Consider the following 14,180-nt stretch of genomic DNA (forward strand, 5'->3'; position numbering starts at 1 on the left):
ATGCAGTACTTTAAAAGTATTGCTTTACTTTCGAAGTACTGCCATACTTTCAAATGCCCCAGCACTTAATCGTCAGTTTCGGCCTGTTCGGGGATGTTCGGGAAGGTGACCTTCTTACTGAAAGTAATACAATACTTTCAAAGTATTGCATTACTTTCGAAGTACTGCCATACGTTCAAATGCCCTAGCACTTAGTCGTCAGTTTAAAAGTATTCCTGTACTTTTAAAGTATTGCAGTACTTTTAAATTACAGCAATACTTTTAAAGTATTATTTTTATAGCATTGCAGTACTTAAAAACGCCTCAGCGCTTGATCTTCTGTTTCGGCTTGTTCGGCGTTGTTCGGGAAGGTCACTTGGCACAGCAGTATAATACTTTGAAAGTTGTACTTTAGAAGTATTGCTGTACTTTCCAAGTACTGCAATAATTTAAAATGCCTCAAGGCTTTATCGTTTGTTTCGGCTTGTCAAAGTGCAACAGTAACTTTAAAGTGCTGCTGTAACAATGTGACCTTCCCGAACAACGCCGAACAAGCCGAAAAGACGATCAAGCGCTGAGGGGTTTTTAAGTACTGCTATACTTTAAAAGTATTGTTGTACTTTAAAAGTATTGCAATACTTTAAAAGTACAGGATAACTTTCAGAGTATTGCTGTACTTTCAAAGTACTGCAATACTTTAAAATGCCCCAGCGCTAGATCGTCTGTTTCGGCTTGTTCGGCGTTGTTCGGGAAGGTCACTTTGGCACAGCAATACTTTGAAAGTACTGTTGTACTTTAAAGGTATGGCTGTAGTTCCAAAGTGCTGCAATACTTTAAAAGTATTGCTGCACTTTCAAACTACTGCAATACTTTAAAAGTGCAGGAATACTTTAAAAGTATTGCTGTAGTTTCAAAGTATTGCAATACTTTAAAAGTACAGGAATACTTTAAAAGTATTGCTGTAGTTTCAAAGTATTGCAATAATTTAAAAGTACAGGAATACTTTAAAAGTATTGCTGTACTTTCAAAGTGCTGCAATACTTTTAAAATGCCTCAGCACTTGATCGTCCGTTTCGGCTTGTTCGGCGTTGTCCGGAAAGGTCACTTGGCGCAGCAGTACTTTGAAAGAACGGGTGCACTTTAGAAGTATTGCTGAACAGAAAGCCAGCAGTACTGTCTCCAGGCAACACAGTAAGCAAAGCAATATGTAAAGCACTTCGATTAACAAGCTGTACCTTATAGACAACAACAACTAAATTAATATAGAAGTACTTAACAGTACAGTAACTACTATAGTACAGTGCCTACGTTAGCGCTCTGCAAAGGTTAACATATTGCAAAATTACTAATGGGAGTGTATATTTAATTAGATAGTATTTGCACGACACAGTATGTGACGTACAAAATTTGGTGTGTAAATGCCAGTATAGTACTTAGCGTTAAGAACGACGACCTCTACACAATAACTGCAAGTTTTGCAACATTAAATTTTGCTGTCAATGACGTGTCAATCGCTGTCAATGGTACCTGCATTCCTGATCACTGTCCACTGCTGTTACCCAGGGGCTTGGGTATTTCACGCTTGTGCAATCAATACCCAATATCGACCGCACGATGAGAAAGTACCAGTGAACTGCACCAGGGCGCACGGCGAGATGGGGAATTATAAACAATAGGGTAACAATTACAGCACTGCCATAAATAATTAATATTGCACCAATACGGACGGTGCGACGGCAGCGATCAGTCAACAGTGCATTACACGGTACGTCGATAAACAAAGCAATTGGTACTTGACCATAGTACTACAAGTCGGCGACGAGAAAATTGTATGATTTATTAGCACCTAAGTAAGTACACAAACAATGGTACATGCAGCAAAAGTGCACATGCATGCACCAATGGTGCAATTGAATGCACCATTGGTACGGTCTTTACTGGTGTATTAGGTATCTATCTTACGAACAATATCTATGTTACGAATATTGCCGTGTTGTGCAGGTTCAGCGGGTTCGAGTCGGACGGACAAGCGAAAGCGTGGAACGAGGTCGATCTGCGCTGCGAGGATGTATCCGGCTGGAGCACAATGGCTATTTACGGGATCAACGAGCTGTTCCGAGTGTGAAGCTTGGGATTGCATCATTGCCATGCGGCCCACACTATAATTATGGTCTCGTTCGGAATGGGGAGAATGTTTTGATTATTATTTCATGGCCAGGGCTCAACTCACGGCCCCAAACTATCTGACCCGGAATACCAGCATCGAAATATCCGGCCTCAGATCAATGGATGGCGATCAGCGCTGGCATCTGGGCTTATCAATAAGATATTTGCTATCGAATTCCTGTTTCGCTCGCTATCGGTATCACACATCAATACCAGTACCGTATACCTGTTTAATGAGACGAGCTTACGGGAATCGTTTTCTACACTGTGGTTTCTCTTACTTTTTCCGTCATTTCTGTTTGGCTTCTTAGTCTCTTCAGCGCCTTTTTTAGCATAATGTTCCTCCATAATGCGACTTTTGGTGCACCTGAAAGCATTTAAACTTTTTGGAATTTTTCAACAGCCATAACTCCCGAACCGGATGTTGCGCGCACAAACTGTTTCACGCCAATGTATACAGCAGACCTGGGCAGTTATGGAAAATGCAACCACCGTTAGAGTTACCAGTTACAGGGAGCGTGCGAGTTACGCTACGAGTTACGCTACTCATGAAAGTAAAACCGAGTTTCGAGTTATACCACGAGTTACGCTACCATAGACAATACATACAGATTTTGAGCAAGTTACGTTAGAGTTACGTTTTTGGGATAGCGAGTTACGCTTCAGAGTTACGTTAAAAGTCGATAACTCGCAAATAGCTCGCGTTAAGTTATAGAGTTAAGTTATAACTGCCCAGGTCTGGTATACAGATCATCTGGCTACAGAATGTCTTAAAACAAACCAAAAAATTGCGCTTGAGAGTGCGCGAAAATGAAAGATTTCGTGCAGGTACACGAATTTGGTACCATGTACCTAACTGCAGCCAAGCGTAAACGCCGCCGTAGAAACGCGGTAGATCCATCGACCGCCATCCAACCTCTCCAATTCCATATCTCTTCAGTACTTCCGCTCGCTGGCTGAGCACAACGGGCAAAACAGCTGACTGTGAGGAAAATGCAATACATCGATCAGCGAATGGCCTCAATAAAATGTAGTTTTAGAGATGACGTTGTTTGGCGTTTGATATTGAATTCCGTCATCAGGCGGAAGAAGAAGAGTTTTGAAGTTTTCCCTGACTGACTTTAATGAGCGTAATAGTATCGGCGCGAAATACTTTCATGCCGGTAATCGCAGTAACAAGCATCTTTTTCGTAACAAGCATCTTTTTCGTAACAAGCACCAGCAGTAACAAGCATCTTTTTAGTGGAAACTGCGGCTCACACTCGAGCCGCTTTAAATTCGCCTGTTGCCATGCCTTCCAGGAAGGCAAATGTCCCCGCTCAGCTACCGCGTGCGCATTCAGTCATGTCTGCGGCGAGTTTGGGAAGCGAGGGCACAGCTTTCAGGAGCACCGAGATACCGGCACCGGTCCGGCCGGCTCCGCTCGTGGCTCAAACTAGTGTGTCGTTTACGTTTGTCTCTGACAATCCAGAACAGACTCTGTGTCAACCGGTAGGGCAAATGTTGTCTGTACAATGTGTACATACTTTGAAAGTCTGCAGGTGGCCATGGCAGCGCTGTGCTGTGCCGTTAAGGGGATTAATTGTAGCCCCAGCTGTGTAGTCTATAATATTTATGGAATTTACTTGTTTTAATAATATATAATATAAGTTTTTAATAATATAAAATATTTTTTATAATATTTACTTGTTTCTGGAATGTATAACCGCAGTATTGTCTTTATTTTTCAATATGTACAGCAACGAACACCACTCAGTCGAATACAATCAAATGAAGAATTTATCCCAATTAACATGAGAAGGGACTGTGCATAATATGCTCATAGCGTTACCCCGCATAATCTCCAAACTTAAACGTTGAAACAAAAAGCAAGTGGAACGACTCTCGCCTGTTCGCATAAACAGTTTCTTACCGATCTCTTTCAACAAAACAATTGTACCATTACAGTAAGTGCCAAATGTCTCACATGTAATGGGAACAAAATGACAACGATCAGTAAGCGACTTGTACTTCCCCATCTTGACAGTGAATGCCAGTTCGGCGGCGGCGCCCGCACACTTCGAGGTTGCGTCAGTATAGGAATCCGCCATCGTGTCTCTGCATGTCACATCCCAGACTAGCGGTTGTCCACGGTACCACTTCCATCGTGTAGCCCCATCCGGCCGCTTTCCGTTTTCACGCAAAAATCCCACAGGCTCAGGATATGATTCAATGCCGGCATTGCACAAAGTTCGCAAAATAATATCGTTAATGCCGTTATGCCGTTCCCTCCTACCAACACCTTTTTGGCAGGCTAGTCCGTGGTACCGCAGTATAATCATTGTTGTTGAACACAAAGGAAACCATGCAATAAAGATCGTATAATATTTATAATAATTACGACTATTGCCGTGTTGTGCAGGTTCAACGTATAACCATCTTTGAAATTTTTTAAGACTAGATTTCCGTCACCGCCTAGTATCGCTCTGGAAAATCGTAAGTTGGTATGGGTAGAGAATGCAATTTGCCGGTCGCACTCGCGGTACACGACGAGATTGTTATCAGACTGAAAGGTCCATCTGAACGTCCTTGATGGACGTCCATCTGAACGTCCTTGAGTAATAACTCTTTTCCATTTCTGCTTCTTCGTTTGGCCGCAGCGCAACTACAACGTGCAGTAAGCACAGTCTTGTTTAGCTCGGTGCGTTATCAGTGCTAGTGCTGACCTTTGGAGCACATCGTGTTATTTCTGCTGTATTGTAGCCAGTTCATTGCTTTGATCTGCGATTCGTTTATGCAGCCGTACGCAATTTGGATTTTGATGGAATCCAGAAAGCTCAGATTATCTCTTTGTCCGATACAGTGTGGAAACTTTGTGGTTGGAATAATGCATGGTTTCCACGGATCTTTTGCGAAAGCAAACGCCGGATAATGCATAATCGATGCGTAATCATAAGGAAGGCCGAACGTGCGAGTGTTCCTCAGGAAAATATCAAAATTATATTTGGCATCTACGAAATAAATACAATGCAAAAGAAGCAACAATCCTTTGCTGAAACATTCTGTAGCATTACTGTGCATGGTTATCGTTAGTATTCGCTAGAGCCAGTAAATATCGGTGCTCTAGCAATGTTAATGCTCGCTAAAGCCAGCAAACATCACTTGGTATTGCAACAGCAGCCGGTTAAACTGCTGTTCTAGTGGGATGGTTAATCCACCGTACCACGATGTAGCGGCTGTTAAGGCTAACTGACAATCAAAAGGCTGGCACGATCAGCAGCGATGCTGACCGGAAGTAAGGTGGCAATTACACAACTACTGTGTGGGAGATGAGATGATTCATCTCGAAGTGTTTACAAACAACAAACGTTTGTAAACAAGTTTGCTGCGTAGTTGAATGTTTAGTATTGTTGTACGCATAGGTAATATACGGTAGATAATGTGCCCAATTGTTCTGTTCGGCATTAATATACATAGTTAGTTTTTCTGCTAAGAATCTCATAAAACGCTCAGCTAATGTATTGGACTGCGGATGAAATGCAGTAGTGTACTGGTGGTCAATCTGCATAATTTCGTTAATTTTTTTGAATAATATGACTTGTGTATGCGACTCCTCGATCTGAAGTAATATGCAGCGGTGGTCCATAAGGTAATATGATGTTATTAACTAAAAATTGGGCAGTTTCGTCTTTACCGGTTGACTGTACGGTTTTTGTGACTACGAAACGTGATACATTTTCCACTGCAACTATTATGTACTTGTGACCTTCGGGCGATGCATGGAACGGACCTACGTGGTCGAACGACCAAGACTCTAAAAGTCCGAACTGCTTAATTTGCTGCAAATAACCACTAGGTGGAATGTTTATGCTGTGTCGCTGCTGGCACGATGTGCACGCATCACAATAATTTTTCACGTAGTGCAACATACGAGGCCAGTAAAAGCGGGATGACACTGTGTTCCATGTGCGTGAAAACCCTACATGTGCGGAAACCGGGGAGTCATGGCACTCATACAGTATCTCTGCACGCATATTGTTAGGGATACAAATCAAAAAATGTGGTCGTCCCTTGCGGTATCTGAGCTTGTGCAACGCACCGTGTACTATGCGGAAGCTGTCAGCTAATTTCTGCATACGCTTCGGAGCTTGACTGTACTCTGTAGTATCTGAAAGTAATGTTTTAATTTTTGAGATAAAATCGTCGGCTGATTGTTCTGACACTAATCGAGCGTGCGCCGGTTCTGACCATGTACTGTACAATGGAATGTCACAATCGTCGGTATCATCTGCTGGTTCGTGGGGATTGCGGCTAAGCAGGTCGGCGTCTTGGTGGAGACGTCCTTTACGATACTGTATCTTAAAATCATATTCTTGTAGAAGTAGTGACCATCTATTTAACCTTCCTTGAGGTTCTTTTAGGTTAAGCAAGTACTGTAGAGCTGAATGGTCTGATATTACTACGAAGTGTTTGCCTGCTAAATAATGTTTGAATTTTTTAATGGCAAAAACAATGGCATATAATTCTTTTTCAGAAACTGGATAATTTGCTTGATGTTTATCTAGCATTTTAGACGCATAGGCGACGGTGTGCCAACCGTCTGGATGTTCCTGTTCTAATATAGCACCGACTCCGACGCCGGAGGCGTCCGTTTTGATTTGTGTATTTAATTTGTGGTCGAACGGCTTCAAAACTGGAGCACGGCTCAAACATTCTTTTAACTGGTCAAAAGCTTGTTGTTCTTTTGGTGTCCATATGAAAGAAACATTTTTCCGTGTAAGATGTAGAAGCGGTGCGGATAATGTAGAGAAATTGTCAATGAATTGACGATAGTAACTCAGTGCACCTATAAACGATTTAATCTCTTTCGGTGTTTTTGGTGTTTGAAATGCGGAAATAGCGCTGATTTTAGCTGGATCCGGTTGTATGCCGGTGCTACTGATAATATGCCCTAAGAACTTAATCTGTGGGAAACCGATCTCACATTTTGTAGGGAGATTGTGAAACCTGCTGTGCTTACAGCGTCTAATACTTTTCTAACAACTTGCAATGTTCGGTAAAAGTTGCTCCGCCTACTAAAACATCATCTATGTAACAGATGACTCCGTGCCATTTTAAATGGCTTAATATGGAGTCCATAGCTCTTTGGAATGTGGCGGGACCACCGCACAATCCAAAGGGCATTCTTAAAACTCAAATTGACCGTCCATGGTCACAAAAGATGTTTTCGGTATGTCTTTCGGAGCCATTCTGATTTGCCAAAACCCGCATTAAAATCAAGACTTGAAAAATATTTAGAATTTCCAAAACATGATATTGCGTCATCAATTCTTGGAAGGGGCCATAAAGGTCTGCTAGTCACAGCATTTAAACCTCGCAAGTCACAACAGAATCTGGGCGGCTTCGTCGACCCTTTACGTTTTACAAGTAACACTGGGCATGCCCAAGGAGATGTGGATGGGCGAATGACGTTTTGATCTAACATTTCCTGTACTTGCGAATTGATTTGTATTCTTTGTGCATAGGACACGCGGTAAGGAAGTTTTTTCACTGGCTGATTTCTTCCTGTGTCGATCTCGTGCATAATGTTGCCACAATCACCGAGCGGCCTGTCCTTACTAGGAAACACTTTTTGATATTTCACAAATAATCTGACTAATATATTTCGCTCTTCCGTAGATAATCCTGAATGAAACTTCATTGTTTTAATGTGTTGCATCAGCTCATCTTTATCTATGGCGGCAATATCTGACGATTCTAGTTTTGTTATCGGCACTTCTGCTACTGCATCTACGGGTTCCATATGACCAATAAGTACACCTCGTTTGAGTTTAATATCTTTATCAGAAAAGTTAGTTATTAGTATGTTAATTTTTCCGTTCTCTGAGCGTACTACACTATTTGGAACTGCTACAAGATGACTATGTAATAGTAATTTGTTTCCCAATACGAGTACGTCTCCGTTGTAAATGTCAGGCGCTGAAAGTGTCAATATCGTGCCGTGCTTTGCTGGCAACACTGTGGTAGATGCTAGTTTTATGCCGGCTCGATCCCATGTGATGTCATTTACTGGTTCTGGTGAGCAAGACATTTCCGTGTCCAGCGGTGGCGGCCATGGTGGCACGCGAGGCAGTGCCGCTGAATCTGACCTTTCGTGTGCGCCGGTGTGCGAGTCCGTCGCAGTAGATTGCAGCGGAGCTGCATGCGACTGCGCGAACTGAGTGGTGCAAACCGCCTTCTCAGCCGACGGGCTTGAAGGAGAGTCTGGTTGCACTGGGGGCATGATGTGCGCCGGTGGCACGACAGGAGTAAGTGCCAGTGGCAATGGGGAAGCGACGTGCGCCGGTGACGGTGTGGGAGAGTCTGTACTGTGTACTGTACTCGTATTGTCGTTATGTTCACCCGCAAATAACGGTGATGATGTATTGGTTGCGGTAATAATGTTCGAAACACTTACTTCACGAGGTACTGTATGTACGTCCGAACTGATGCTACTACCTTCGGCATCCTTTTCTGCTATGGGCTCAACGTGCAAACGATGACGATGTGCTTTCTTTAGATGATAGTGATATTGCTGTACAAAGTTTGTGCGCGGTATGAAAGTGTCAGCGAACATCATGTCCTGTACATCGGAAAGTACACGTTCTCGACTGAGCAATTTGTTGACTTTTGTTTTGTACTGTCAACTCCGAAGTATAATTTTCCAGTGTAACTGTTTATCCACAGATTGTGCTCTTTAAGGAAATCGTTACCGAGAATAATGTTCTCGTATGGCAAGTCACAAACTATGAATATATAATGTTGTAGTGTACGATGTTCGAATGTAATAGTAATTTCACTGAAGTACGTGTTCTTAGCTTGGAACTTTTCAGAAATGGTAGCAAATCGTAATTTAGGAGCATCGTTATGAAAAGGCCGAAAATCTAAATTGAGCTGCACTGCTAAAACTTCCGATATTATGCTGCAACCTGCACCTGTGTCTATTAGAACAGGTAATTTTTTATTATTAATGTTTAGTTCGACGTAGACGGGGCTTACTGTCTGTGGCATGCTGAAGTTCGCATAAGGGCTTGACTGACTAGGTAATATCTTTATTGAATCTTTATGCATTTGGACATTGTATGTATTAATTTCGGATTCCTTAAGTACAAACGGAGGATCATATTGGCGACCATACGGACCTCCTTTACCGTAAGGTCTCATTCTTTTCCTCGTCAGTACGCCAGTACGCGTTACCTTTTTCGCAAGATTGTACTTTATGTAATCGTCGTAATTCTCTTGTACTCGTGCTTTAATGTCTGCTGGGCACACTCGTGCGACTTTATACCGATCATCAGGATGCGAATCCTCACACTCTTTGTAAGAATGGGTAAAATCCTCACAACGTGGACAAAATAATTTCCCATTCTGAAGCCGGTAGCTGTCGAAGTCTATGTACTTTCTATCTATCCGTTTGTAATCCTGACCTGAGCTACGTTTACTATCATCTCGTGAACGGCTGCGGTCTGAGCGATCTTTTGACCGGAAGCGGTCACTGCGATCAGTCGAGCTGAAGCGGCCGCTGCGTTCTTGCGCGCGCGGCGCCGGCGACCGGTACCGATCTGGCTTGGCCTGCCTACGGAATTCGCCAGACTGTGGTTTATCGCGGTAGTCTGCACCAGTATACCGATTGCGGCTGCGAGATCGATCTTGATAATATCGGTTTTGACGGTACTCATCACGGCTGCGTGATCTATCTGTGCGCTGGTAGCTATTTGAGCGGTCACGCGACGGGCGAAATTTATTTTCGGTAATATAGTTTACCTCAATGGGGTTTGTCTCCGTACCTGCGGCCGGACGATCCGCAATTGTTAATCTGGTCAAAATCGAGCGGAACTCACTAACTGTATGTGTTTTTGATGTTGCCAAAAATCTTTTGTACTCTGGCAAGTCAGCTATTGCACGCTGAATTTCAGCTACTTTGTATGTTTCAGGCATTAGCGGATCTATCTGCTGAAATAACAGTTCCATTTCATCAAGAAACGCATTAATATCGGCACCTTTCTTATACACCTTTTTTGACAGTTCCATTCTCTTAGTCAACTCATAATCTTCAGGTAAAAATCGCTTAGTAAACTGTGCTTTCCATTCATCGTATGGTAAATGGGAGTTTTTCTGCCATAACGACTCAAACAAACGTCTAGGCATATCGCCTAAGTAGTTCGGTAGCATCTGTAATTTTCTACCTGCGTCCCAATTAAGTGCTGCAGCGGCACGCTCAAACTGCTGGAAAAAATCTGTGATAATATAATCGGGCTTGTTGTTAAAGATTTCAATTTTAAAGTCCTTAGCCTGTAGTCTGGCACTGTTGTTATTCATCGTTAATGTGCGCAACAAATCTGTCAGATCAGCTGGTGATTTTGCCGGTTCGGGAATACTATTATGTACAGGCGCATTTAATGTATAAGTACTCGTATTTCGGTGTGTACTGTTAATCTGCGTCCTATTCTCTGTGTTTGTTGCCGGTTCGTGTTTAATGTCTGCCCTGTGGTCAATGCACACGTTGGGAGATTGGACTGTCTCTGCAGCCGGTTTGGTCTGCGCTGCACTCTGAATGCATTCAGCTGCTACGATCAGCGATAAGTTTAATAATTCGTCTGTATTTGCCCTGCCGGCCTGCCTCTGCTCAGACGTGTAGCACGTGTCGAGAGCGTGGCATATTTCTCTCATCCTCGCTGCGGCTGGGTGTGACTGGAACTTGTCCTGTATACTCTCTGGAAGAGTATACGGGAGCGGAGACTGTGAGCGGGGAATTCTCTCTGTACTGTACCCCGGCTCAGCCCATCTGAACGCTGACGGCGGGTTCTTCTCTGGCTCTGTGGCCTCTCTGGGCTGACCGACGGCCAGCTCTGGTTGCGCGGTTGAACGCTGCGCGTGAAACTGTGAATCTGAGCGCGCTGTCGCGTATGAGCTGCGGGAGGGAGAATCTGTCTGTCTGACAAGGTGTGGTAGAGGTGAAGGATCTACTGTGGAGAAAGGGATTTTATGTGTTGTCATGTATTCGGCTAATGTTTTCACGAAGTGGCCTTTCTTCTTAGACTGGGCAATGTTTTGGTCAAGACGCTTGCTGACTGCGAGCAGTTGAGCTTTCGTTAGATAGCTCAGCTGGTCTGTCAAAGATTCTGGCTCGGATGCCATGGATCTACTGGAGCGATTCTTTTAATGTTTGGGAAAGGAATCTACATTTCTCTCTTCCTTATGTTCGGTAATGTGGGAAAAGAACCATTTGACTGGCGCCAGGCTAATGTAAGCTGCTCATTCTCTAACATATACAGTACTTATACTGTGATACGCACAAAACAAGATTGGGTGTGCCACGTGAGAAAGTATGTAATTTACAAAAGAAATAATATTTATCCTGAAAACTTATGTAATGTGTGTATAATTTTAATATCAGTAATGTGAGAAAGTTAAAACAACAATTGAGTTAGCGACTGCAAAACGACAAGATCGTCGGCTTCGATAACTTTAGCCGGCTTAGGTGGAAATATAAGTAATCAAATCCGACAAAATTGAAATTATGTTTTCACCAACTGCAACATGGTAGTAACTTACCCATTGATAATCGCGGTATGCGGTAATCTTTAAGGAAATCCGGTATTTCCGGTCCCTTATGAATGGCAAGGAAGACTTTCTGGTGGTGGGTGGAAGCGCGCGATGTGCAGGTGAGGCGCTTGACTTCCTTGGAAAGCCGTCTAGGTAATGTGGGGCGTAAGATTTTGGCAAGCGAGTCGGCGCCGGATAGAATTAAACTGGTCCGAAGTCCAGGAGCGCCATGCAACAGCAGCCGGTTAAACTGCTGTTCTAGTGGGATGGTTAATCCACCGTACCACGATGTAGCGGCTGTTAAGGCTAACTGACAATCAAAAGGCTGGCACGATCAGCAGCGATGCTGACCGGAAGTAAGGTGGCAATTACACAACTACTGTGTGGGAGATGAGATGATTCATCTCGAAGTGTTTACAAACAACAAACGCAAGACACGGCAGTCACGGCAAGATTCTTATTAGCAAGTACACAGGGCAAGAAGGCAAAAAGCAAGGTTAGCTAGCTGGCAAGGAGCAAATCCAAGAAATGATTCTAGTGCGCCAAAGTAAAAGTTAAGAGCATCGAGATTGTAGCGGTAAAGCGGTAAGACAATGAGATGCTGATTCACATGATCTTAATGAGGAAGACAAGCAATGAATGAACCAATAACTGATGTAGAAAAGCAATAAACAATCCCAACTGGCGGTACTAAGATTTTCTATCGTTACAGTATAATTAATGTTTTACAGCACGCGTACGGCGTATGGTTTGCTGTGATTGTCTAGGATCTATAATAACGGCGGAAAGGGCAGTTGCACACTGTGCAACAGGTCTTCCGGTCCTTATCTGAACTGAACAAGAGCAAAACTTTCAGATTTTGCAGGAAAAAATTGTGCAGTTTTGCAGAGAGCTAATACGTACCATGCTGAAGGGTTTCGTAATTGATTCGAACATAATCGTCTCGGTCGGCCCGGCTCATTTCATGGTAGAAGCCCAGAGCGTGCATGACTTCGTGCTGCACATCACCCAGTTGTTGCAGGCATGCAGGTGCAAGGCGGATAATCTGTTCGCCTTCCGTAATGCGTCCAATATAAGAAGAGCATCTGGATAATAGAGAGTGTCAGTTCAGAATACGAAAGGCGAATAGCACAAGCAACAGGTGTCGCCTTTTCACCGGTCCGGTACTTGCAGACGACAATTATTGCAAATGACAATTGACTTCGTCACACTGTTCTACTTTTCGATTGCTAACCCTGTACTGCCGATAAATTTGAGATAATTAGGATGGTCCACGCGCTGGACGAATCGGTTACAGTTATTAGTTGCTCCCGACATCTTTTGCAAAGCATTTTTAATAGTAACCTGTTGCTCGCCAGCTAACAAAAACAAAGCCAAGGAAACCAAAATAAGTACCTGAACAACTTTAATATTCCCCTTTGTAGCACGTTTTGCTGAAAAAACTCACTAAATGTTTCGCTGATTTGGAACGGTATGAGTCCGTTAGGCCATCTTGAAAAGGACGTATCCAGAAAGTTAGCCAGTACACCGGTGACCTTAATGCAGCATGCGCGCTTAATTATGTATTAGCCATAAATAACCAGAATTAACGATAGCAGTCTGAATGTTTCATATTTCGTGCAGTCAGCTCTGGTGACATTTAACAGCTGCAATACAGCGACGATAATTACCAATCATAATATAAAGACGACTTAAACGATGGCACTTGCATTTTATAGAAAAATCAACATTGCTAAAGATACGGCACCAACGTTTAGCACATCTGCGTCCCGGTCGATGCCTTCAATATCGCCTTCGAGTAACTTCGTATTGTACAACAAGGTTACGGAATCTCGTCCATTGTGCGTAACAAGAATTTCCGGTGAAATGTATGATTTCCAGTCTGCAGTAATGTGGTTAGCGAAATACTGGAGAGTTTAGAAATAAACGTTTCAGAGTAGTTCCTTTGATAATTATTAACTTTGCAGTACTCTGTAACTAAATGTTTTCCACGTCCTTGGCGTTACTTAAAATCGGCTTCACCTTCAGGTATTTGGGAGGCAACCACTGCACAGATCCAAGCCAGTGTAACCCAAGCAGCTGCATCCAGGCAGGAATAAACAGGGACACGCATTGCTGAGTCTAACCAACATAAAATATGTATGATAACTTTACTGAGCCTGCAACGTTACGTCCACACTTTGCTGCATTCGGAAAATACAGGTATTATGGAATAAAATTCCAAAATTATCTTTCACGAAGTTAAACAACAACATGTTAAATTTTCGTATGTACGTTGCACGAGATAAGGTTTCCGGTGGATGTCACCATTTGCAAAGAAATCAGTTTGACAATCTTTAGCTACATCAGACAGGCTCGTTACAACTTGACGATGTATCGGTGTATCCTGACGACTTTTGCCGCAAAAGCACTGCTCAGCACATGATCGGTATCAAAAGACCCGCTTTGCGAGATATAAATCGCATGTTGCT

At 43.1% G+C, this 14,180-nt stretch overlaps 2 protein-coding genes across 8 annotated transcripts in view; one reads left to right on the forward strand and one right to left on the reverse strand.

The window, feature by feature from the left end:
• LOC129596075 (uncharacterized) overlaps positions 1-2,665 on the forward strand; it is a 31,645-nt gene extending 28,980 nt beyond the window's left edge. For 5 of the 6 annotated variants that reach the window (XM_055493242.1, XM_055493239.1, XM_055493238.1 and 2 more), the window contains one exon: positions 1,981-2,662. In XM_055493242.1, coding sequence (XP_055349217.1) covers positions 1,981-2,104 — 124 coding nt within the window. In that variant the 3' untranslated portion in view covers positions 2,105-2,662. Of the gene's footprint in view, positions 1-1,980 lie in introns of all 6 variants that reach the window. The other variant, XM_055493237.1, reaches the window with a different exon arrangement.
• A 1,191-nt stretch (positions 2,666-3,856) lies between these two features.
• On the reverse strand, positions 3,857-14,058 carry LOC129596076 (hatching enzyme 1.2-like). 2 transcript variants are annotated; one of them, XM_055493243.1, is made up of 7 exons: positions 13,732-14,058; positions 13,461-13,591; positions 13,157-13,244; positions 12,944-13,067; positions 12,613-12,794; positions 4,851-5,135; positions 3,857-4,789 (listed from the first exon to the last, which is right to left on the reverse strand). In XM_055493243.1, the coding sequence occupies exons 1-7, from the start codon at positions 13,820-13,822 to the stop codon at positions 4,686-4,688; spliced, it is 1,005 nt and encodes a 334-aa protein (XP_055349218.1). In that variant the 5' UTR covers positions 13,823-14,058; the 3' UTR covers positions 3,857-4,685. The 2 variants fall into 2 exon arrangements, with proteins under 2 accessions (XP_055349218.1, XP_055349219.1); XM_055493244.1 differs by lacking the exon at positions 12,944-13,067 and having other exon boundaries at positions 13,105-13,244.
• Between the last annotated feature and the right edge of the window lie 122 nt (positions 14,059-14,180).

Source organism: Paramacrobiotus metropolitanus, unplaced genomic scaffold (assembly GCF_019649055.1).
Source record: "Paramacrobiotus metropolitanus isolate TYO unplaced genomic scaffold, Prichtersi_v1.0 Parri_scaffold0000085, whole genome shotgun sequence".
Classification (NCBI taxonomy): domain Eukaryota; kingdom Metazoa; phylum Tardigrada; class Eutardigrada; order Parachela; family Macrobiotidae; genus Paramacrobiotus; species Paramacrobiotus metropolitanus.

Coding starts and splice junctions, on each gene's coding strand:
- LOC129596076 (XM_055493243.1), bottom strand. CDS start 13,822: ATGCGTGTCCCTGTTTATTCCTGCCTGGATGCAGCTGCTTGGGTTACA. Junction 5,136..12,612: donor TTACGAAACCCTTCAGCATG/GTACGTATTAGC, acceptor TTTATTTCGTAG/ATGCCAAATATAATTTTGAT. Junction 4,790..4,850: donor TAACACGATGTGCTCCAAAG/GTCAGCACTAGC, acceptor TGCACGTTGTAG/TTGCGCTGCGGCCAAACGAA.